The sequence below is a fragment of the Metarhizium brunneum genome, chromosome 1 (assembly GCF_013426205.1).
Source record: "Metarhizium brunneum chromosome 1, complete sequence".
NCBI classification, from domain to species: Eukaryota; Fungi; Ascomycota; class Sordariomycetes; order Hypocreales; family Clavicipitaceae; genus Metarhizium; species Metarhizium brunneum.
In genome coordinates this window covers 5,128,367-5,151,681 of record NC_089422.1, presented here as the reverse complement: position 1 = coordinate 5,151,681, position 23,315 = coordinate 5,128,367, and the positions used below count along the sequence as shown (strand labels likewise).

The window sequence follows — 23,315 nt, the reverse complement described above, 5'->3', positions numbered from 1 at the left end:
CGGTAAAGCGCCTTGGTGCGTGGAGTTAAAGTTGTGTCCGCCAGAATCGTAGGCTTACGAGAGATTCCAATCCCTCTTGCCAATCCAACATGTGTTAACCTCCACAAGTTGCACCTCTATCGTCCGTTGAAATTCCTAAATGACCTTTTGTCTTGTTGCCGCTCCAATTTCCTGAAACTTCCGCCCCGCCGCATCAATTGAATGCCTCTTTCGAGTTAGCGCGAGCGACATCGCCCGCCAGCAAAGCCAATGGCAGCCCAACACGTGATATCCCGTCTGAGTCACTGAGCGTTGGCGGACCTTTTTCGGCGTGCGCAGGGGTGTAGTACATGTACTAGTACTCCGTAGTAGTACTTCTATTCCCAAGTTCCAACCCCTCCACTCAATAACTGCCCCTCCATATTAAACTGCCGACTCGGGGACGATTGCTAGAAAGGACTGTACGACATCAAGATGTCTCCCACGATTATTCATCTGAGGGCTGAGACCAAGCCGCTGGAGCGTCGTTCTCCATGTAAGCCCTGCCTCTACCTCGAATTTCTTTCTCTTCCCCCTATGTTTTGGCTTTTGGAAGAAAAATTTTTTTGCTAATTGGTTGCAGTATCACCCGAGGGAGCCAAGGCCCTTCTCGATGCTGGCTATGTTGTGCGAGTGGAAGAATGCCCAAACCGTATCTACAAGACGGACGAGTTCAAGGCCGCCGGCGCTGAGATCGTCCCAACTGGCTCATGGGTCAATGCCCCAACAGATCACATTATCCTGGGCTTGAAGGAGCTGGAAGCAGATGGCAGTATGTTTCGTTCGATCAATTCTACTTTTCAGAAGGCCAATTGCTGATTCCTCCCCCCTTTTCTCTCTTCATTTTCAGGTCCATTGCCACACACTTATATCCACTTCGCACATGTTTTCAAAAAACAGTTTGGATATGCTACAGAGCTGTCACGTTTCTCAAAGGCAGGCGGTTTGCTCTATGATCTAGAGTTTCTTGAGGAGGGCGGCAGGAGGGTGGCAGCGTTTGGGAGGACGGCTGGATTCGCTGGTACAGCTTTGGCCCTCTTGTCTTGGTCACACCAGATCCTTCATCCAGGAACGCCTATGGGCCCTGCGCCAGTATTGGATTCTGCCGCCGATCTGGTCGCTCTTATTCGATCGAAGGTCCAAGAGGCCCTCCCAGCAAACAATGGAGAGTATCCTCGCGTCATTATCATTGGCGCGCTGGGCCGATGCGGCACAGGAGCGCTCGATTGTCTGAAGGCTGTAGGCATCCCTGAAGCTTCGATCTTGAAGTGGGATCTGCCGGAAACGAGCCGTGGAGGGCCGTTCCCCGAGATTGCGACGTCGGATATCTTCGTCAATGCCGTCTACCTCGGCGCTGCCCCTGCTCCCCCATTTGTCACCATTGAATCGCTATCAGGGCCCGAGAGACGTCTTCGCGTCATCTCGGACGTGTCATGCGACCCAAACAGCGACAACAATCCCGTACGCGTGTATTCTCGTCACACCTCGTTTGAAAACCCCACCACCCCTGCTGAGGGCAAGCTGGACGGGCCCGAGCTACGCATCATTGCTATTGACCATCTTCCCACATTGATTGCTCGCGAAGCTAGTGATGAGTACTCCTCATTGCTTCTGCCGAGCTTGCTGACTCTGAACCGCCGGGACACTGAAGGTGTCTGGGTGAGGGCAGAGAAGACCTACAGAGATAGAGTTGCCGAATTGCCTTAGAGGATCACTTCGTCCTAATCAACAAGGTCGGATCATTAAAATCTTTCTTCACTTCTGTGCTAGTGTTCTCGTGGAGATGAAACACTGATTTGGCGTCGTATCAATGACATGCTTTGTGTAGCAATTGTACTCTCCAATGGCTTTGGTTTAATGTTGATGAGGAAATGACGTCAGTCCCATGGCCATCCCCCAAAAAAAAGTAAATAATGGGACGGACGAAAGAGTGCTGATGCTACGCTTGCTCAGGAAACACGATGCCTTCGTCGTGTATTGTATCAAACAAATACAAATTGAGATTGTGGCTGCATTGAGGAAATGGAAACGGGAGGAAGCAGAATCAACAGCGAGGTAGGCTAGGACAGATGGTTGTTCAATGTGCAGAAAAGCGTTGTTTGGTGTGTTGCCGACAAGGTTGACTGGATTACTAAACTCTCCGACTCGCTACTCCGTGCTCCATCGCTCATCCGCAATGAGCCTCGGCTCCCCACGCTCCCAAAGTCTACACGATCGGCCACTAGCTTCCCAACCCCAGATCCGAGTCGAGACTCGAGAGCTACAGAAACCATGCTGTCCCGACGCCCTTAACTACCTGGGCAATATCCGATCGCGCCATTGGCACCGAACCAGAATATCTCATTTCTCCATACTCTTGGCTCAGGTGCTGACCTAATTGTGCATTTGTACGAACAAAAATGGCTGGTGGACGCATCGATTGCTACCTGGACCTTGGTAAGCCCCCATATGCCCATGCTCTAGTCAATAATTCACTGACCAAGCAAACTTGCCTGACGTTTTTAAACCACAGCGTCCTTCTTTAGCTATATTTGTATTGCAGACTTGCGGCTCAATTTGGATAAGCTAGCCGCCCATGGAGTTGATGTAGAGTGAGTCCGGCCAACACGCATGGGAAATTGACAATCCGGCCTGGAGCCTGACATGTATTATTACTATCACTAGGTTCCATCCCATCTTTCTGGGAGGCATCAACCACCTGTCCGGTAAGCATAGTTGGAGCATGGGCAACACATCAACTCGGTAGTCTAACCCCGTCAAAAGGCAATCGGCCACCATGGACCTTACCTGCCAAGGCCAGGTATCTCATCTACGACAACAAGCGCGCCGCCGCCCGCGTCGGCATCACCGAGTACCAGGCGCCCGATGACCTGTTTGAGCGAGCAAAGACGCAGTCTGCCCTGCGGGCCCTGCTCTTCATCAAGGCCAACTACCCCAAGGAGAAGCTCCTGTCGGCGATGCACTTCCTGTTGCACAAGTTCTGGACGCCCCCCAACGCCGATGTCGTCGACGAATCCAGCCTGCGCGCCCTGCTTGCCCAAGCTACCGAGACGCCTGGCGGCGGAGCCAAGCTGTTTACCGAGGAAGAAGTTGGCCGGATCATGGATGGCAGGGCGGAGATGAAGAAGAAGTTGATCGAGGACACGGCCAAGGTTGTCGAGTCGGGCGCTTTCGGCTGCCCGTGGTTCTTGGTGACAAACTCCAGGGGCGAAACTCAGCCCTTCTTTGGGAGTGACCGGTACGTGGATTTTGTCTGAAAGTCGAAGAATTCAAAGGCGTGTTGCTGACTCTTTTTTTCTTTCTTCTTGTTAGATTCAATCATATTTATATGCATCTTGGCATCCCGTTCCAGGATGTTGCGATTCTGCCACCATCCTCGGCAGCCAAGTTGTAGAAATATACAAAGTGTATATATACCAACAAATAACGGTCCACTACGTAATTATTCTTTATTTCTCGTATTTTTTCCCCCTATCTCTTGCCATCTTGAAGTAGTAGTAGTGCCGTAGATGCTCCCTTGATACCCACTTCGTCCCGCACCAACACTCAACGCCAACAACCCCCACGCATCTCGCACTTCCGCCTCACGACATGACCAACCCCACGATGCAGCCCGAGTTGACGCTCATCGTCGCTGCCACGCGCAGCATGGGCATCGGCCTGAACGGCACCATGCCGTGGACAGGTCTGCGCAAGGAGATGCAGTATTTCGCGCGCGTCACGACGCGGGTCTCCCCACAGGTAAATCTCCCGTCCCCGTCACGAACAAGGGCATGCACGTGGTAACCCGCCCGACGTGATCAAGGCGCCGCCCAACTCTGTCAATGCCGTGATAATGGGCCGCAAGACGTGGGACTCTATCCCGGCCAAGTTTAGACCCCTGAAGAACCGCCTCAACATCATCGTGTCCCGGCAGCACTCGGCGACGCTTCCTGCTGAGATTGCGCCCTCTGAACCTGTGAGGGTGTCCTCGCTCGAGCAGGCTGTTGAGTTTGCGAGGACGCACCCCCTTATAAGTAGGGTGTTTGTCATGGGGGGAGGACAGATATATGATGCGGCGCTCAGGATGGATGCCGCGAAGAGGGTGTTGCTGACGAGCATAGAGAGGGAGTATGAGTGCGATACCTTTTTTGGCTTGGATTTGCGAGGTGATGCGGCGGGGAGTCTGGGATGGCGGAGGAGGCAAAGTGATGAGTGGAGGGAGTGGACGGGAGAAATTGGAGATGCGAAGATGGAGGAGGGCGGTGTTGGGTACGAGTGGCAGATGTGGGAGAGGGAATGATGGACATTTGTGGTCGATGATGCCAGTGGGCTGATTTGGCGCCGCGTTTGGGCATATCGCGGGATTGGCAGTCATGGAATGCTAGATCATGACGAGAGCCTGCAGCGGGAACTCGGACATTGTGCCCTAATGTACAATTGTTGCTATTTTTGTTTAATACAGCGGCAGAAGTTGGAATATCATCTGGCCAGATATACAACGACAGCGTCGTCTGTAGCCTCCCCTTCTTTTGTCCACACGTAATTATACATGCCGCCGCCATGCCGAAACTCCCTCCTTTCTGCACATCAAATTTTCACCCATTAGATTATGCCTCACTCCCCATTCTTCTTCTTGGCTTCCCCTTCAAACGCCTTCTTAAACGGCTCCTCCAACCGGCTCCAAAACACGTCCACCGGCCTTGCCAAAATATCACCCGCCTTCTGCGGAAAGTCCACGTCACTCGCCGCCTCCAGCGACGCCAAACTCGACCTCATCCACCCGACAATCGCGCACAACGACCTCGGATCAACCTCCGGCGCCCCCTTGAACAAGTTTCTCCAAACGGCACTCGCAAGGATAGCATCGCCCTTGATGAGACCTTCGTCGTACGCAAGCAGCAGGCCGCGCCACTGGACGAAAATATCCTTCAGGTACCGCTGGCGCAGAGCGCTCGAGGTGATGTTGTGATCGAGGTGCATCTTCTTTTCGCAGTCGAAGAAGAAATGGTCGACGAGCTGCTGCTGCCAGTTACGGAAGGTGTCGCGCTCGAAGCAGCGGACGCGGGCTTGGAGGAGGTAAAGATGGAGCATGGTAACGTGGGACCAGGTGCTGAAGCTGGGTTGGAGGCCGAAAGCTGTTGTTCCCCCCCCAGGGAAGTCAGTTTGTGTACTTTTTGGTTTTCCTTTTTCTAGGCAAGGAACGTATATTTATCAACAACGTACTCTTGTGCCACACATTCCCTGCATCGATAGGCGTGCCCAACTCCTCGCCGTCTTCTAACCTCTCGACCTGGTCGTTGTTGCGTGCCTCCTCGGAAATGTGGTAGTCTGCGGGCTGCGCGCAAATCTTGTACAGCTTTTCAGAGGCACCAAGAACCCGATACGACTCGCCTAGTGTTCCCATGCCCAGGATCCTTCTCTGGGGCGTGTTGCTGAACCATCGGGTGGGTGCAGGCTGTGATGAGCTTGTCGGTCGCGACAGGTTCAGGGTCCTTGCCGGGGCGGCTCTGACGGCGGACGCGCGAATTGCTGCCCGGAGGAGCGTCCGCGTTTGTAGCCTGCACGATTCGCAGGCCATTATGATCTCCACGCCTTCTTTGGGCCAGGAAGACGCTGTGTGGTCAAGGTGGTTTGGGCGGGGGTTTGCTTGTGACTGCGGAAGTCGTGAAAACGAAGCTGGAGCTCTTCTGAAGTCGATGACTTTTTTGGATGTCAGAGAAATTATTTGGCATGCGAGTGGCTCGGGTGGTCCGTGCGTCGGCCGCGTTCAATGTCTGTGACGGGGACACGAATCCATGGCATGCAAATCGTCATCGAGAGAAATATATCTTGGTAAGCAAAAGTCGTGCTTGCGTGCTTTTATTGGTGTTATTAAATGGATATTGCTACATGTAAAATTACAGTGTGTTTTTTACATAGTCGTGCAGAATTCCTGCAGTGTTCTACATCTTCGAAAACACCAGGCTGCTGTTCGTTCCGCCAAAGCCAAAACTGTTGGAAATGGCTACCCGAACCGTCTTCTCTTGAGCCGTTAGTGGAACGAAATTAAAGTTGATACCGACGTCGGGCTTGTGTAAGTTTTGTGTAGCTGGTACAACACCCTGCAAAGCCGTTAGCCCTTGTCCATCAGCGTCTCGTCATAGGCAAACAGGACCAACCTCGTATATTGAGAGAATGGCAAACAGAGCCTCGATAGCTCCCGCAGCCCCCAGCAAGTGCCCCATTGCTCCCTTGGTGCTGCTCACCGTGACCTGGGATTCAGCTGATACCCCCTCCTGGCCAAGCATCAGCCTTCGGATGGCGGCCGCCTCTGCCACGTCTCCAACTTGGGTGCCCGTTGCGTGGGCATTTATGTAGTCAACTTGTAAAGGCTTCACTCCGGCATTCTTCAGAGCCCGCTTCATGGCCAGGAACGCTCCTCGCCCGTCTTCTCGGGGCGCCGTCATATGATACGCATCCCCGCTACAGCCATACCCCTTGACTTCAGCGTATATCCGAGCTCCTCTGGCTTTAGCATGTTCCAGCTCCTCTAGCACACAGACAGCAGCTCCCTCGGCAACAACAAATCCATTGCGGCCCGCGTCAAACGGTCGGCAACTGCCGGATGGATTGTCATTGTAGGCCGTGGACAAAGACCTCGCTCTGCCGAAGCCAGCAAATGTGAGTGGGTGAATACAAGCCTCAGAGCCGCCGGCCAGCATGACATCTGCGTCGCCCACGGCAATAAATCTGGAGGCATCGCCAATGGAATGTGCGCCGGTGGTACAGGCTGTAGTGGCAGCGTGGTTCGGCCCCTGGAAGCCGTATTTCATGGCGATGTGACCCGCTGCCAGGTTGATTAGTATCTTGGGGACGAACAAAGGTGAGACTTTCTTGTATCCCTGTTGTATGAAGAGTCAGTGTTTGTATTTTTGCAAGCGTTTTATGGCAGCTCACATCAGTATGGTGTGCCAGACTGGTCTCGTATATTTCGTCCAAGTTGCCGATACCACTGCCCAAGCACACGCCGGTAGCCTCCATGTCCTCCGGCGTCGTCACGTCCCATCCGGCGTCTTTTAGAGCCATGTCGCTTGCCGCAATCGCGTATTGCGTGAAAGTAGACATTCGTCTCTGCTCAGAGGCGCTGAGCCAGTCGCTGGCCCTCCATTGACCCGGCTCACTTCCGACAGGAACGACACCAGCAATGGTGCTTGTCAACTCCTTCCATCTTGCCTGTGGCTGTCGCGACGCAACACTGACTATTCCTGATTCACCGGCGAGTAATCGGTTCCAGATTTGTCGAATGCCCACGCCGAGGGGAGTGACAGCGCCCAGACCTGTAACTACCACGCGGCGCATGACGATGGCGATGTCATGTCGGACGAAGTAGGAAGAAGCTAAGAATTAAGAATTGTTTCGAGTGAGCTCCGTTTGTGGCCAGCGGCGGGTTCTGAAGCGCCCTGATGCAAATCAGGGGTTTCCAATGTGCTCAAAGGTTGACTATAGTTTTGGTCTGGTAATTGCTTCCTTGATGGACGGGTTTGAAATGCGAAGCAACATTTGAAGTTTTCCTATGACACCAGGCAATTGGCATTTGAACCACATGCAGTGATGATTGATCAATGGAGACGGTAGGCTAGCGCTCGCCTACAGCGTCTTCAGTGGCGGGACGGGCGGCACAGCGTGGACCACAGTGAGCACTCGAGGGGTGGTGGTGGACCAGACGCCAGGTAACCCTGACATTCACCAGGGCAGGGCGCGCGCATTTGACGTCTGGTGGTCTGTGCCAGCACTTGAGCGCCCGCGTGAGGAGGATTGACATGAACGGTCTGGTTGGCGTTTTGAGCTGCCAGGGCACCGAGTATTGTAGTTGAAATCGATTGATGTCTGCCGAGTACCTAGGTATTTCATTGTGCTTAAATCAAGTAGGCTCAAGTGCTCCTCCATTGCTCTTTCCCTGTGCCCAGTTGCCCTGATACAGCCCTGTTAGTCATCTCCACTGCCATCACCAGCGTTGGGTCGATGGGGGCGCTTGCGGCTGGCTTCGTGGCTTATTGAGGACACGGCTCAATTGCGAAACACTATTGCCAATATCTTTTGTTCGTGTCTGCATCAGTCGACTCACCGGCCTCATCGTCGGCATCAACTCCCATCCACTTCTTCTCCGTTAGATGCAAAACGTTGGGAGAAAATTGTCACCGGCAGATTGAATCCACCGACTTCCATCTCGACATCTGGACCTGTATCGCATTTGGTCCCCATCATCAGCGGCCAAGGGCAAACGACAAAGGATCGCTTCCCATGTCTCACATAGTCACGGACAAAAAACGCCAATAGAAATCCTCAAATTGAGCTGAATTCGCTGCCCCTGCTTGTTACTTGATCACATGTAGCTGGCCTTTATTCGGACGTGGCCCCTATTTAAAATCATCTCTTTGTTGCACGGCTAATCTCCCCTACCACTCAGAGTACATAAACATTCGGCTTTCACACTTGGCCGCCATGTCGAGCTGATTGAAAGCAAATCAGACCTCATCACAACTTGGAATCACGCGGCCATCCAAGGTACTCTCCCTCGCCATGAGTGCCGAACTTGGCCAACGGCGGATAAGCGCCGAGTCAACAGGATTTGACGCCGGCGCCGGCCCGAGCTCAAGGCTTTCATTCTCCCATCGGCGCTCTGCGTCCATCGAGGGACTCAAGGAGCACATGTTTCAATGGGGCGAGGGCCATGGCAGCGATGACGACGATGTGTCTGAGCATGAGCTCCTCATGGACCCAAACTTGCCAGATGATGAACATGCCGACGCCATTGAGATGGGAACCAGAAGTGTCCGGAAGAGACGCGAGGAGGAGGATTCTCTGTACCCCGAGGTTCGAGCGGCTGTTCGCAACTACGATGAGGACGTCCCCTGCAACACTGTGAGAGCCTGGGTCCTTGGCTTGAGTCTGGTTGTCGTGGGCGCCTCAATGAACACGCTCTTCTCCTTGCGACAGCCATCAATCTCCATTGGGCCACTCGTTGCACAAATAATTGCGTGGCCCGTGGGCCATGCATGGGCTCGCTTCATGCCAAAGAGAAGCTTCACCACCTGGGGCTTCACCTGGACTCTTAACCCTGGCCCATTCAATATCAAAGAGCACTCCATCATTGGAGTCATGGCCAGCGTGTCCTTCTCGGTGGCATATTCAACCGACATCATACTTGCTCAGCGCATCTTCTACAAACAGAATTTTGGAGTTTTGTTCCAGCTTCTACTCACCATCTCGACTCAGTCGCTTGGATATGGTATTGCAGGGACAATGCGCAAGTTTTTGGGTCAGTTGGCCATCGGCCCTGCTCACCCCAATTCCTACAATTGCTGACTGTTGCAGTCTACCCTGCTTCCATGATATGGCCAGCTAATCTCGTGGCTGTAACCATGATGAATACCATGTATGAGAAGAATGATGTCCGAGACCCGGCAGTCTTTGGCGGCAACATGCCGCGACTTCTGTGGTTTTTCCTCGTCACCGTGGGTGCATTCGTGTACTACTTTATCCCTGGATTTTTAGCCCAATGCTTGAGCGTTTTCGCTTTTGCTACTTGGATCGCGCCCCAGAATGCTGTTGTCAACCAGTTGTTTGGTGGCACAACCGGCTTGTCCTTACTCCCCATTACTTTTGACTGGACTCAAATTTCGGGCTGGGTAGGATCGCCGCTGATTCCGCCTTGGTGAGCTTAAAGGACACCCTCTCCCATTACAAAACATGCTGACTGTTTCAGGTATGCCATAGCCAATACTTTGATTGGAGTTATTGCATTCTACGTCATTGGATGTTCTGTTCTTCACTTTTCTGGGGCCTGGTATGCGGAATTTCTACCCATGAGCGATGCAAACACATATGACAATACCGGCGCTCCATATAATACATCACGTGTCCTTAGCAAAGACTTTACTCTAGATCAAGAAGCTTACGAAAGCTACTCACCGCTGTTCCTTAGGTATGTTCGCGCTAATGAATCTTTCACACGTCGACTTACATGCTTAGCACGACATTTGCCGTGTCATATGGTCTCTCTTTTGCGGCTATTTCATCCCTTATCGTATATACATATCTCCACAACGGCAAGCAAATTTGGAAACAGTATCAAAACAGTGCAAATGAGAAACCGGATATTCACCTGAAGCTCATGAAGAAATATAAAGAGGCGCCAGACTGGTGGTACATGGGCCTATTTCTTGTGGTAAGCCAGCCCCTGTGAGCCTAGGGCGCTCTCTGTCTAATTCAGGCGTTGCGTATAGATGCTTGCAATGGGCCTGTTTACTGTATTAGCATACCCTACCAAACTCACATGGTGGGGATTTCTCCTTGCCGTGGCAATATCGTTTGGCTTTTCATTGCCAATTGGTATTATTGAAGCTGTCACGAATAATCGCATTGGCTTGAACGTGCTCACAGAGTTTATTTTTGGATATATTCAGCCAGGCCGGCCGTTGGCTCTCATGATGTAGGTTTCGCTGAGACAACACCTACGGACATGAACTAATGGATTGTAGTTTCAAAACATTTGGATATATCACCATGTATGTACTGCGCTCTAGCACTACGCACTACACATAATAAGCTAACCGTCCCAGGTCTCAAGCACTCAGCTTCGTCTCTGATCTCAAGTTTGGACACTACATGAAAATCCCTCCGCGGACCATGTTCTGGGCCCAAGTAGTCGCCACCACCTTCTCATGCTTCATCCAAATCATAGTGCTCAACCTCGCACTCACCAACATTCCCGATGTCTGCGACCAACATCAGCGGCATCACTTCACCTGCCCTGGAGGCCGAGTCTTCTTCTCAGGTATGTCAACTCTAACTTTTATCTTTCCCCCTTTTTTTTGCTCCAACCCATCTGACAGCCTTCAGCCTCTGTCATCTGGGGCCTCATCGGCCCAGACCGCATGTTCTCTCCGGGCCGCATCTACTCTGCTCTCTTCCTCTTCTTCGTCCTTGGCGCCATTGTGCCCATCGTCGTCTACTTTGGCTTCAAACGCTACCCTAAATCTCCGCTCCAGTACGTCATGGCGCCACTAATATTCGGCGGCGCGGGCGCAATCCCACCGGCCACGCCACTGAATTACTTCTCCTGGGGCATCGTGGGCTTCATATTCCAGTACTGGATTAAGAAAAGGCATTTCGGATGGTGGGGGCGGCTGAATTTCCTGACGTCGTGTGGGCTGGATTTGGGATTAGCACTCGGCACCTTGTTTATTTTCTTCGCCTTTACCATGCATGGGATCGAGGCGCCCAAGTGGTGGGGGAATGAGATCGTGGACTCGACAATGGATGCGCAGGGGACGGCGGTGCAGGGACGGGTTGCGAGTGGACAGGTATTTGGGCCGAAGAGTTGGTGATTTTTATAGAGTGATAGACTGTGTTTAATAGACTTGTACATGCCTGCAGTGATGTCATGCGCATCATGGGCTCGGGCAAATACTATAATTGGCCCTATCAAGGAATTCTACATATAACAATTGTTTATTTGGTCAGAAACCCCAAACCCCTTTCATCCTGACATTCCTGATATTTCTGACCTCTAAGTCAACAGTTCTGAGGATCCAATCGGAGCATGCCACGGTGTCAGTCATGAACAGTGGTCGCGAAGGAAATAGCGACATACAAGCACTAAAGGCTGATTATTGCTTCAAGGGATGGCCACCATCTGTGGAAGCTTCAAGTTGCAGAGATTCTCAAAAACCGATCCTGTCACGGCTCAAATATTCGCACATATCTACAGTCGAGTGTTTAGAAACCGGACCATAGCTTTCCATTCATCCTTAATACCAATGACAGAAAGAAGCCGAAAGTGCCGCACACTCGGTCACGTCCGCTCAAAAAAACAGCACAGTGGAGGCGAATTCCGAAATCCATACATCCTCAAGCTTCCCGTCCTCCAAACATGAGACGACCGGGCCCTTGACAGCCGATGTGGCACCAAGTTGATGGAGTCTCGTCTCAAGGCAATGGAACCAGGCTGCATAATGAAGCAGAACATGGGGTTGCTCCAGAGGAAGACTGGGGTAAGACTTCGCACTCGAGCCAGAGAAGGCCATGAAGGAGGATTGAATGAAAGGGGAAGATTGGGTGAAATTTCTCGCTTTGAGCGCCTGGCTTGCTTCGTAAAAGCTTCTGGGATTGCGTTTTTGCGCACAACCTTGGCGAAAGACCAGAAAGACACAGAAACAGTTCACTACAAGCTTGCCGTAAGCTGCCTCGACTATCTGAAGGGCAGTTTTGGTGATCTTGCTTTCCTCCAATACGCAGATAGCTTTTGGTCAACCCATCTGGACAAGGCAGGAAGCCAAATGGATGGTCATGGCATGGCAGCGCTAGCTTTGGCAGCTCATAATGGCCATTCCACCACCGTCGAGAGACTGCTACAATGCGAAGAAATCGGTATCGAAAGCTCGGCAGATTCTTTGTAGGTTGCGGCCAAGAACGATCAAAAACATGTCATGGACAGGCCTTCGTAAAGAGATGGAGACCTATTGAGATTCAAGGATCAAAATGGCCACACGCTTCTTCATAGAGCGGCTGAGGAAGGGAGCAAATCTGCCATAAGACGCTTGGAGCTAGGTATTCGTCCCAATCAGAAAGACGAATTTGTTGATTTTGTAATTTTAAGGATGCCGATAAGACAATCAATAGGCCTTGATTGCTGCTATCATCACGGATGAAGAGGTAGTAATATCTGTTAACATGTTTCCGCGGTACTCGTTGACCGGTTTGTTTAAAGCGGTTGCAAAGCGGTTCATCAAGCGGAGGTGAGGGTGAGTAATTAAACCAAGTGATTTAGTTTTGGTTTACGGTACTATATTACGAAAGTTTTACTTGTACTGCGTCCCGACGACGGGAGCCTGGGAATTCCAGTGAATGGCCATACACGAGGGCAAGCTAGCCATGCATTGCTCTTGAAACTGGCCGTTTTAGAACAAGGAAAACACAACGATGGTACAAAACCTCTGGCAGCCAATAACGACACGGTGCCATTGATCCATTCAGTTATACCGGTGGTCAATAGGTCTCTGCAAGGGCCATGAAAAATTTTAAATACCTGTAACGTATGGATCGCTGGACTTCCATCGAGAACAAATGATGGAGGCATTCAATCACAGTCTCCAAAGAGAGATGGTCCCGTGCACCCATATCTTCCACATGTAAGCAAATAGAATGCAGTTAATATAACTTGATGGAATCAAGGCGTTGGCACCGGCGACTATTACCACGTCAGAGCATGTATGTTTCAAATTCAGCTATTGAGGGATATATACCTGCCTGCCACTGGATTGCTTCGTCAAAATACACGCATGTGGCGGGATAACACAGCAGCCACACGAGAGCTCGCACGCTTCATATTGAAACAAGCATCCATTACAAAAATTTCTGTAAAAATATGTGTGATGAAGGAGAGCGAAGCGCCCCGTCTCGGACGTAGAGAGTAGAGAAGGGTAGTCACGTGTTTTAACCCACCAAGGTTCACAGCGAGAGGGCGCTAACATAGCAACGTGCTTTTGCAAAGCGCACCGTTTTCCAAACCCAAGAAAAAAAAATCTTCTCCCCAACCGTCTGGATTGAACAGCTTTCCATTTCACCTTTGAAAAAAAAAACCTAGCAATCTACCACAAACTACATACACGTCCAACAGAGTAAGTACCCCGCCCTTCCCCTCACATTGATACCAACTTAGCAGAATTTCTCCCCGCAGCGACGACGCCCGCCACAATGAGCGAACGACAAAACGGAACGGTCAAGTGGTTCAACGAGGAGAAGGGGTATGGCTTCATCACCCCCGAGTCCGGGCCCGACCTGTTCGTGCACTTTAGAGCCATTGAGGGAAGCGGCTTCAGGTCTCTCAAGGAAGGGCAGGCGGTCACTTTTGAAGCCGTCCAGGGACAGAAGGGCATGCAGGCGGACAAGGTCCAGGTCAGCAACTAGCAGGTCGAGAGGAGGACGGGCTTTCCCCCCCCGCGGACAGTCACGAGGAATTTGGTTTTAATTTTATCTCTTGTTTCCTTTTGCCTTGGCAATCCAGTCGTCCGGGATGTACTATGCGTGCTGGTCTGGGAAAATCTGCAACCTTGCGGGCACGGCTTTTCTCCCGTCCCGCCCGAATAAAACGGTCGCTCTGATCATGCGTTTTCCCTTGGGTGATGAAGGAGGGATCGTGGCTGTGTTTAGAGGCTTGTGACACACCCGGATTTCAAATTTTGCTGTTGATGGTGATGATCAAACTACTCCGTGCATGGCTGTTTCCCCTCTCGCTGCTTGCTTTTTCCTTGTGCAGAGCCGCCTGGGCTGAGGAGCTGGGGAGGTGCCTCGGGGTTTCAACCCGCGCGTCTTCCAAATAGCGGTCGGGGGTATGGGATTGCCGAACATGGGTGCTACGGGCGTCGTTGTGCTTTCATCGTGATGATGTTGTAGGGCTCCGTCCTCTGAATATTTGCCAGCTCCGAAGCACATGTGGGGAGATGCTCTATCCCAGCCGCCGGTTGCAGTGAGAACTGATGCACAGCGGAGGCGAGACTGTCACAGAACCGGTGCGTGTAATTTGCATGATATATGTCTTGCCGGCAATATTCGCCAACGTCTTGTTGGGCCCTTCCGCAACATGCAACCGTTGGCTTTGATGCAATGCGAAAAGGAGGGCGACAACGGCGGGTTGTTATCGCATCATGCTTTCTGAAAATGAGAAACGGCCATCCATATGCAGGGCACACCGCATTTGGCGGCAGCGGGAGCGCTTGAGTCACACGGCATGGATATCGGTTCAAGAGTGCTTCCCAGGGCGCCGGGGCAGGGCAGCGCCATATAATTTCATGTACGCGGCTTAGAATATACGACTTGCTTCGAGGACATCCCGAGGCTTGGCAGAAGACGGCCGACTGTGTGCAAGCTGACTGCTCGGACTGGTTTGTGCATATTGAGTCTATTCGAATATAGTTACATGAACCACCACACTTGACCAACTAGTTTGTCCTGTCAAAGACCAAATTCTACAGTACCAACCTGCCAGGCTCCTCCTCCAGGATAGCTTTGCACCTCTCCAAAAACATATGCGCTCTATGCTCCTCCTCCCTCGGCACAACAAGACTAAACACGTTGAGGCCGTTGGAAAATCCTGGAACAGTAGCGATGCCATGCTCGCGAGCAGCCTTCTTGGGCTTGGCAGTCAGCACGTCTATAATGTCAGCCTTCTTGGCCGGTCGTGTGGGCGGCTCGAATAGCGTGCTGGGGGGGACGGCTGAAATCTGCGGCAGGTAGACGCCGCGGGATCCCTTGGCTGCCTTGATCTTGTCTAGACCGAGAACCTGGTCGAAGAGTTCGCTGGCAGTGGGGGCGCGATTGGCAGGAGGCAAATCGTCGTTGGCGACTTCGGCAGCACGGCTGATGAATGTGGAAAGGGGCATGAAGACGCCGAGTGTCTTCTGGATGCGTTTCTGGACCTCGACGACTTTGCTGAGGGACACGGGGACGTTGATTTCCAGGGGACGGGCTTCGTGCCTGGAAGGCTTGGGTTCCTGTGGCGCGGCGGGAGCAGCCTTCTTCTCGGCGACCTTGATGTTGCTCAGGTCCAGGTGGGATAGCTTCTCGAGGCGTGACGACACGGCGGCAGGGCTGTCGGCGTTGATGCTGCCCAGGTAGGCTAGCACATCGCCCTTAAGCAAGCGCCCGCCTGGACCCGTGGGAGTGATTTTGCTGACGTCGTCCTTGCTCAGGCCATTCTGCTTGACGAGGTGTTCGACCGACGGCATCAGGGGATACTTTTGCTCGTGAGTTTCTCCGGTCGACGCTCTTGGCGTGGACTTGGTCTTCTTCTCGGGGATAGCCTCCTCCTGCTTGGGCGCCGCAGCTGAGTCGCTGCTGCTCTGCTGCTGCTCGTCCTTTGGAATCTCGAGTGTCTTGATATCGTCACCTGCCTCAGCCAGCACGGCGATCCGAGTCCCGACCTGCACGGCCTTGGCCCCATCCTGCGCCATAATCTTCATCATGATACCATCGTCCTGGGCCTCCACATCCATGGTCGCTTTATCCGTTTCGATTTCCAGGAGGACATCGCCGGCGCTGAAATTCTCGCCCTCTTTGACCTTCCACGTGGCAATGTTTCCTTCGGTCATAGTCGGAGAAAGAGCGGGCATAACGAAATTCTGTGCCGCAAGGCATCGTGCAGAAGTTGTGAGGCCTATACGTTCCAGTTAGCAAAGCAATAAAAAACAAAGCCCCCGTGATGCCAGTTGATTAAACTGCGGACGCTTCGTAAATAGTACCAAAGCCGCAGCAGATAAATAAGAACATACCCCGAGAAGAGGCCCTCCCAACAAGACGAGCCGAAGCACGGCAAGCACCCGCTAAAGACGCCATGACAGCTCAATTGAGCAGTCTGATGTGTCGTATTGTCAAAATAGCTCGATTCGTAGAGTATTGGGATCGGGCGGAGGGGGCGAGGCTTTGGAAAGCTGCGCTCCAAAAATTGAGAGCTTTTGGAGCTGTTGGGGAGCGCCGATACAGGGCGGAATGAGCCCGGATGATGGACAGCAGTTTTTTGGGGGACGACATCGGTACGTACCGACGTTGAGCTAAGCCGGACAAAATAGTGTCGCCAGGATGTGCGGGCCATCATCGCACCCAATGCACGCATAATTTCGTACACTCTCCCGGGCTTGTCGGCGCTATGCGGCAAATCACCCAACCCAGTGGACCACCCCGATAAGGTTATCAATTTTCGATTCTAAATTGTCACCAGCTTCCACGTCGCGAGACGAATTTGCCCTGATGACGGGTTTCGCGAGACCGCAGCCTCGCAATACGAACAACACCACAGGTCCGGCAAATCGCGTGGGCTAAGACCCAATGGCTACTTTCTCACGGGGCATCGCCCTGCTCCCTCTCCCGCTCCCGCTGCGAGCTCTCCCACGCCCGGCGCACCCCGTCGGATCGACCCGATTCCTCACAACCTCGCTCCGCCGACTGCGAGCACCGCAATCGGCCTCCCCGTCTGCAAAGCCAGCAAAGAAACCACCGTCCAGCCCACCCCCCGCCGCGAGAGGGAGCCCGACGACCGCCGCAGCCTCCCGGTACGCATTCATCAAGAGCCTCTCGTCGAAGCAGACGCCGACGGTGCTGTACGAGGCCCCCTCCCACTTCTGGTTCTACTTTGGCTGCTGGACCAGCGGCACCGCGATCCTCGCGTGGACGGCGCTCACGGGGCCGACGGTCGTCGAGCAGCCCGACGGCACGCCCCAGTGGGTGGGCTACGTGTTCGGCGCCTCGTACGTGCTCCTCGGCGCCATGGGGTTCTACCTGCTCTCCAAGACGCCCAACATTGTCGGCGCGATACGCGTGCTGCCGCCAACCACGGGGGCAGCGCACCCGCGCCTCGAGGTCACGGTGAAGCGCATGCTGCCCGTGCTCAAGCCGAGGACCGTCGTCGCACCCCTCGAAAACGTCCGCCTCAAGTCGAGGTTCTCCCTGCCCGAGGAGTACGTCCCCGAGCTGAGGCGGCTGGAGCTCAGGATGAGGGAGGAGGAGCGGCGCCAGGCGCTGCGCAAGTTTGACATGGAGCACCTCTTGACCATGCCGTTCCGGAGGCTGGGCAGGGCGTTTGCCAACATGTTTCGCGGGGTGAGGAGCGCGTGGACGGACATGGGATTTGGGGTCTTGAGCGTCGACGGGAAGGAGTACAAGGTTGATGTGACAAAGGGGTTCGCGCACGATGGGTTCAAGACGTTGGAGCAGATTGTGGCCGTGGGATATACAAAATAGAGCGTGAGTCGAGGGATGCTGGTGTAGTTGCGGATCTGGGGCTATTCGGGCGAGTCCATGGAAGGGTGAGCATTTGCTGTATCATGGCATTTTTTGCACGGGCATTGGCTGGCGACTATGTAGACTTTTGGCATGCACCAATATGTACAGTACTGTATAATTCTTGCTCGGGCACAATTGTAGATTCGGTGTGCTCGCGGAGGGGGAAGACGTTTGGTATACACCTACGGCGTTATGCGATGGGAAAAAAAAAAATTGGACAATATCAACCATGTCGCTGTATTCATCTTAACACCATGCAGTTATGATCTAATGGCCACGGTTTTTTGGTGCTTATCCAGCTGGGGCAAAGAATCAATGCATTATGAGCAAAGCAATCAATAACACGGCGATGTGGATTTTGATTCACCGCCGTGGCCGAGTCCACAAAGGCGCAACTTCACGTCGTCGCACCCTCTACCTCTACCTCTACTGCTGTCAATCCATCTGCCGACATCCATGGTCGGTCTCAGGTTTCTCAAATTCCGGGCCCATGCTGGACGAACCACGACTTATCGTGGACATGGCCAATGTGCGAAACTCCCCGCAACCCATCGACGATGAACCCCGCGCCGGCCGAAGATATAAAAGTGATTTATCATGTGCTGTGTGACTAACAACTATCCCCTTTTTCTTCCCACGACGGCAACGATCGCCGAACTGTTTCGCAAGCCGGTAAACCCCAGGGGAAGGTCATGCAAGAGGCCCCGGACTGGCCAAAAATGCTGCACAACAGGCGACGACAGGTAAACCGGCGTATTGGGTATACGCGCAGTGCCCAAACTCACCACCGACGGCGGAGTTGCCGGTTCAGCATGCAAGTCGCAGCGTATTTAGACTTTGGCCTCGGGGCAGTAGGCTTCATTGTTCAATGGCCTCGGGGCACAAAATAAAAATCGCCGCCAAGTCGACATCCATTATTGCCGAATTAGGGGCCCATCTGGTCTGGAGATTGACAACTGCCAACTTCATCATCGTGCAGCAAACCCTTGTGCTACCCGACAGCGCCGTCGTTCGAGGGCGTTGCAGGGGAATGCGGCCATGGCGCCATCTGCAGCACAGTCTGTGTGTACGGAGTACGTACTCGGTACTCTATGTATGCTCTGCTCCATGCTCTGTGTGCCGGTAAGACGCACATGGCCTATGTGCAGCGCTGTAGTTGCCCAACATTGAAGAGTTCGGGCAACGAAACAGAGTTGCAGACGCGGCAGGTGGAACTTCCCAAGACCAACGACCGACGACCGACGACCGACGACTTGACGCGACAAGGACCAGTTGACATCTGGACGCCCCCCCTCAGCCTCCAACGGCTTGCTCCAGGCGGTGAGTGGCGCCACTCGGATCCGGGCTCGCGCTGCCCAAGAGTCCACGACGCCGGGGTGGTCAAATAAGCGAAGGGGTTCAGATCGTGGGTGTGGGATCCCCATTCTCCCATTCTCCCATTCTCGCCATTGAGGAATGTGTGTACGGCCCAGCGTCATGTGGTGCGCGGGCAATACCCGTCTTTGGCAACGTGGTTGGCCAGATATGGTGTATTTCTGGAACAACCGCCAGTGGCGCGGCCGTGGTTGACGCTATTCCATAAACCACCATGGTGAAGTCCGCACCAAGAGTCAACGCACCTGCTCCGTACATATCGAGGGCGAACTGGTGGGAGTGCATGGCATGGCCCACTTTGGTCCCCTCTGATCGTGAACATATGACGGAGGTTTGGGCGACATGAGCTGAAAATATTGTGCTCTTTGCCAAGGCCAACCGACGTAGCCAAACGTCCAACGTGGACAGGTTGGTGCCGGAGACGCAGATACCACCAGGCTTTGCCAAGAGATGCTGCTCTCGAGTTTGATGCTTTACCCATCTTCCGTGACTACATGTATGTACCAACTGGAAACCTCGACTCCGCCGACGAGACCCTGGGCTGTTCCTTAGTGGGCAGAAGGCGCCTTCGCTGTGTTGCTGTGTAGCCGTGCAGCCGTATAGCCGTGTAGCTGTCTATCAAATGTCAAGCCGCTGGGTTGGATGGGCTTCTTGGCGGCGGGTATGATCATCGCACAAGGAACACTTGAGACCCTCAGATGGAACGCTAGTCAATTGTGGTGGCGGGGTCAAACACCGACCGTCGACTTCATTCGTGACATTTGAAGCCGGTACGAATCATGTCCTCCAGGTAAAGAAAGAAGGTCTGTTGTGCCGCGACCATTACGTGCTCTGTCTTCTGCGGGCCGGCTATCGATGATTGTGCGACTGCAATGACGTACCGGAGTACCGTCTGCCCAAAATTCACATCGCTTTGTGTCGATTCATCTCCATGGAAGAGATCCAGTCCGCCTGTGCTTTATCAGGGCGTCCTTGTCATTACAGCCGTGCGTCCAATATGAGGGGATCCGTGCTGGTGAACCGAATGGACTCATAGGATGGTGTTGGAATGGCGGCCTGAAATGTTGCCATGGCTCGGCAGCACAACATGATTCATTTTTTTTTATCGCCAATTTCGCTTCACCAATCCCATATCTCCTGCCTTCACCACAGCTGGTGTGCAGAACTGCAATCACAAGTTGACTGAAATCCCCCGGACAGCCAGTGAAATTAGGCATCGGTTTCAAGAGCAAGCAATGCCGACTTGTCTGAGATGCGCCTGGGTGGTACGGACGGAGTACATACATGATGGCCGTCATTTGTGATTGTGAGACGCGCATCAGACAGACAGACAGACATGGCAAGTCTGCAATACTAGTATCTGCTGGCAACTGGCGTTCATGTTCGACGGGACGAATACCAACTACAAGCATGGCTCGAATACATGACTTGCACAAACAAGATAAGGCACGCTGCCGCTTACAGGCCAATCCCGTGCATGGCGAGAATGGCGGTGGAGGTTGACAATGGCGGGGTCCGTACATGGATTACATGGATGCCACGTACTTATGTACTCCGTACTATCCTGAGTGGCCAGAATCAAACAAGCAGCAGTGGGAACAGGATTGTCATTCGATCAGAGCCATCTTGAAACGGCCATCCAAACATCTTGGCTGCCGAGGAAGGTGTGCGGCCTCGTCTCAACTGACACATACACTATACTCCGACGCGATCCAGGGCAAGGCTGGCTTCATTGCCGGCCCTGCATGAAAGTGACAGCTACCTCGTGTCATCTGTCCATGGCCTGGGCGCTCTTTGCATCACATGTGGTGATGATGTCGTTATTCGGCATGTCAAACCGGTGCGAGTGAGTACTACTACTAATAAGGCTGGTGGTGAACCGTTCACCGGTGAATAAGCGAGCCATGGCATATGTCACAACTCCATGGCCGGGGCTTGGCAACCAAACAGAACCGAATCCAACAATCTGGCTCCATATGGAGTACTGCGATCAACGGGGGCGTGAACATTGAACCGGGGTCCTCCACTGACTGGTCTTTTATACTGGTCCGATGCCAGCTGGCCGGTGGTTAGCTTTTTAATACAGACTATTATTGCCCAGTATGACACACAGCAGGCCAATGCAACGGCTGTGAATGGTCTGAGAATGATGTGGTTGCAAGTGAAGGCGAGCTTGTATCAACCGGGGCACCATCGGCGGCTCAGATGTTAGCAGGGCGAGGACAGCCTGTTGTGGATACTGCGAAGTTTACTAGATGCAAGATGACACAAACAACGGCACCAATGTTCGGTGGTGAGTGGTTGGCAAGTTGAGTATGCCATAGACTGCTGGTTACGGTGGTGAGATGCTCTCAGTGCTCTGTTGTACTCCGTACGGGGCCCTTGGTATGCCGTGTAAGTACGGAGTACCGCAACACCATCAATGTTCCGCTGCAGCTGTGAATCCCAAGGGTTGCCCAGTCGCGTAGTCGGTTCTAAACCGAAACCGTATACCGAACCGGGAATAAACGGTAACCAAGGCCTATGCGGCCTGTCCACAATTCCATCAACCCATCACAACAACGTGTAGTAACTCATTCGCGTTGAAAGTACTAAGGTTTTGATGTAGGCTCGGTTTCGGACTGTTGTAAACAAAGTATATTGTATTCGATTTGTTAGTGGCATGACTCCATATTCCGCACCCCGTACTTGGTACATATTCCTGATGATGATATACGTATGTGTGTGTGTGTGTAAGTGTATGGGTATGGGTATGTTTTTTTTTTGGTCACACGTCATTTTCATTTTCGAATGCGGACATCCCTGATCAAGATGGACCTAACCTGGGGCGCTAAGATGAGCGACGGGTCTGGTAGTACTTAATTAGCAGTATTATCTGTAAGGTTGAACCCTTGGCGGTACGGAGTACAAACAACAATTCCCTAGCCAACCAGTCCCAGGCCCGTTTTGCCATCTCGAAGGCAGGGAGGTGGTAATCTGTGGCATCGTGCTCTGTCAATCAATCTGGCTAGAGTGCGACCGCCCGACCCGAAGAACTGGTATGCACGGATTCAGTATCAACGATGTTCATTTGCTGTATTCTTACAACAGTCCAACTATTCAATCGTCTTTATCAAGGCCGGGTGGCAATTCTTCTCTGCGACCATGCCGTAGCCAAGAAGCCAAAAGAAATGGAAACTTTTTTGGGAGACAATTTTTCGAAACCACCAGACGCAGCATGTTTCGCCGCCAGAAGAACCAAAGTCGATGACTGTCGAGTATGCTATGCCGCGAGCCAAGAGGTATTGTAAACAGCATGCTGAAATGGATCTCACGGTGCCGGTGCCGAGTGGTCCATGGATGGGTAGGGTACGGAGTGCATGGCAGCACGTAAACAATGCTATCGTTGCCAAGTTCGCCGCATACCAGTGCACTCTCTGGTATGAAGCTACTCTAGCACAGGTATTGACCTTTTTTTTTTTCTTCACTAAAACGTGGTTATCTCGATCGATGCGGGGAAAGGAATGAAACACAACCCTTCAGATAGGGAGTTAACACTCTTCCAGACCACTTTGACCTCACTGGGAAGCAAATAGGGCCTTGAAATGCAACGCCACTGCCATCATATCAGAGGCCAAGAGAATATAGATCGTCGAGGGGCCTGGATAAGATCTGCAGTTGCAAAACGGCCATCCAAACTCAGTTTGACTTGTCTTCATGACTCAATAAGCATTCGCGGCTACCTTCGCAGATTAGGGGCACATTATCCCAATCCTGGGGGACTCAACCCGTGTGTCGAGCTCGACCAAGCATAATTAATCACTTTTTGACCCTTGTTGTACGCGCCAGGCATGCATGCTGCACTGCACCGCATTGCATTGCATGGATTTCATATTCGACAGTCGACTTGCTCTACTCACCCATGCCGTCATCTCCACAGAAGCAAACGTCCTTTGCTCACGGAGCCAATGACGTGTCGCTGGGGTTTCGAGGATAACAACCCTGTCGAGTGCAGGGAACCAACAACATCGTGTGTTTGTTGGATGGCGATGCACATCCGCAGGGCCACTTCAAGAGTTCATCGCCGAGAACTTGCGGAGGCGTCCGTAACGACCAGCATAGACTGAATTGAACATGTTTGCAGC

At 52.8% G+C, this 23,315-nt stretch overlaps 10 protein-coding genes across 10 annotated transcripts; 7 read left to right on the top strand and 3 right to left on the bottom strand.

Annotated features, from left to right (window-relative positions):
* Positions 1 to 453: 453 nt before the first annotated feature.
* Positions 454 to 1,725, top strand: lys3 (Saccharopine dehydrogenase; the record flags this gene model as incomplete). Its single annotated transcript, XM_014693498.1, has 3 exons — positions 454 to 514; positions 602 to 790; positions 869 to 1,725. The coding sequence occupies 3 exons, from the start codon at positions 454 to 456 to the stop codon at positions 1,723 to 1,725; spliced, it is 1,107 nt and encodes a 368-aa protein (XP_014548984.1).
* A 692-nt stretch (positions 1,726 to 2,417) lies between these two features.
* On the top strand, positions 2,418 to 3,412 carry gstk-1_0 (Glutathione S-transferase kappa 1; the record flags this gene model as incomplete). Its single annotated transcript, XM_014693499.2, has 5 exons — positions 2,418 to 2,454; positions 2,531 to 2,609; positions 2,683 to 2,723; positions 2,782 to 3,256; positions 3,331 to 3,412. The coding sequence occupies 5 exons, from the start codon at positions 2,418 to 2,420 to the stop codon at positions 3,410 to 3,412; spliced, it is 714 nt and encodes a 237-aa protein (XP_014548985.2).
* Positions 3,413 to 3,624: 212 nt separating this feature from the next.
* DYR_0 (Dihydrofolate reductase) lies at positions 3,625 to 4,300 on the top strand (the record flags this gene model as incomplete). Its single annotated transcript, XM_014693500.1, has 2 exons — positions 3,625 to 3,759; positions 3,824 to 4,300. The coding sequence occupies 2 exons, from the start codon at positions 3,625 to 3,627 to the stop codon at positions 4,298 to 4,300; spliced, it is 612 nt and encodes a 203-aa protein (XP_014548986.1).
* A 314-nt stretch (positions 4,301 to 4,614) lies between these two features.
* cbp3 (CBP3-like protein) lies at positions 4,615 to 5,578 on the bottom strand (the record flags this gene model as incomplete). Its single annotated transcript, XM_066129770.1, has 2 exons — positions 4,615 to 5,135; positions 5,224 to 5,578. The coding sequence occupies 2 exons, from the start codon at positions 5,576 to 5,578 to the stop codon at positions 4,615 to 4,617; spliced, it is 876 nt and encodes a 291-aa protein (XP_065985891.1).
* Positions 5,579 to 5,942: 364 nt separating this feature from the next.
* Positions 5,943 to 7,338, bottom strand: G6M90_00g015390 (uncharacterized protein; the record flags this gene model as incomplete). Its single annotated transcript, XM_014693502.1, has 3 exons — positions 5,943 to 6,101; positions 6,159 to 6,881; positions 6,937 to 7,338. 3 exons carry the CDS (start codon positions 7,336 to 7,338, stop codon positions 5,943 to 5,945), a joined length of 1,284 nt encoding a protein of 427 aa, XP_014548988.1.
* Positions 7,339 to 8,559: 1,221 nt separating this feature from the next.
* isp4_4 (Sexual differentiation process protein) lies at positions 8,560 to 11,369 on the top strand (the record flags this gene model as incomplete). Its single annotated transcript, XM_014693503.1, has 8 exons — positions 8,560 to 9,298; positions 9,355 to 9,694; positions 9,746 to 9,964; positions 10,012 to 10,207; positions 10,266 to 10,471; positions 10,521 to 10,547; positions 10,602 to 10,816; positions 10,882 to 11,369. The coding sequence occupies 8 exons, from the start codon at positions 8,560 to 8,562 to the stop codon at positions 11,367 to 11,369; spliced, it is 2,430 nt and encodes an 809-aa protein (XP_014548989.1).
* Positions 11,370 to 11,996: 627 nt separating this feature from the next.
* G6M90_00g015370 (uncharacterized protein) lies at positions 11,997 to 12,440 on the top strand (the record flags this gene model as incomplete). The annotated part of the gene is made up of 1 exon (XM_066129769.1): positions 11,997 to 12,440. The coding sequence occupies one exon, from the start codon at positions 11,997 to 11,999 to the stop codon at positions 12,438 to 12,440; it is 444 nt and encodes a 147-aa protein (XP_065985641.1).
* A 1,297-nt stretch (positions 12,441 to 13,737) lies between these two features.
* Positions 13,738 to 13,950, top strand: tapB (Temperature acclimation protein B; the record flags this gene model as incomplete). Its single annotated transcript, XM_014693504.1, has 1 exon — positions 13,738 to 13,950. The coding sequence occupies one exon, from the start codon at positions 13,738 to 13,740 to the stop codon at positions 13,948 to 13,950; it is 213 nt and encodes a 70-aa protein (XP_014548990.1).
* Positions 13,951 to 15,008: 1,058 nt separating this feature from the next.
* Positions 15,009 to 16,374, bottom strand: PDX1_0 (Pyruvate dehydrogenase complex protein X component; the record flags this gene model as incomplete). The annotated part of the gene is made up of 2 exons (XM_014693505.2): positions 15,009 to 16,195; positions 16,311 to 16,374. 2 exons carry the CDS (start codon positions 16,372 to 16,374, stop codon positions 15,009 to 15,011), a joined length of 1,251 nt encoding a protein of 416 aa, XP_014548991.2.
* Positions 16,375 to 16,863: 489 nt separating this feature from the next.
* Positions 16,864 to 17,775, top strand: G6M90_00g015340 (uncharacterized protein; the record flags this gene model as incomplete). Its single annotated transcript, XM_014693506.1, has 1 exon — positions 16,864 to 17,775. One exon carries the CDS (start codon positions 16,864 to 16,866, stop codon positions 17,773 to 17,775), a length of 912 nt encoding a protein of 303 aa, XP_014548992.1.
* Between the last annotated feature and the right edge of the window lie 5,540 nt (positions 17,776 to 23,315).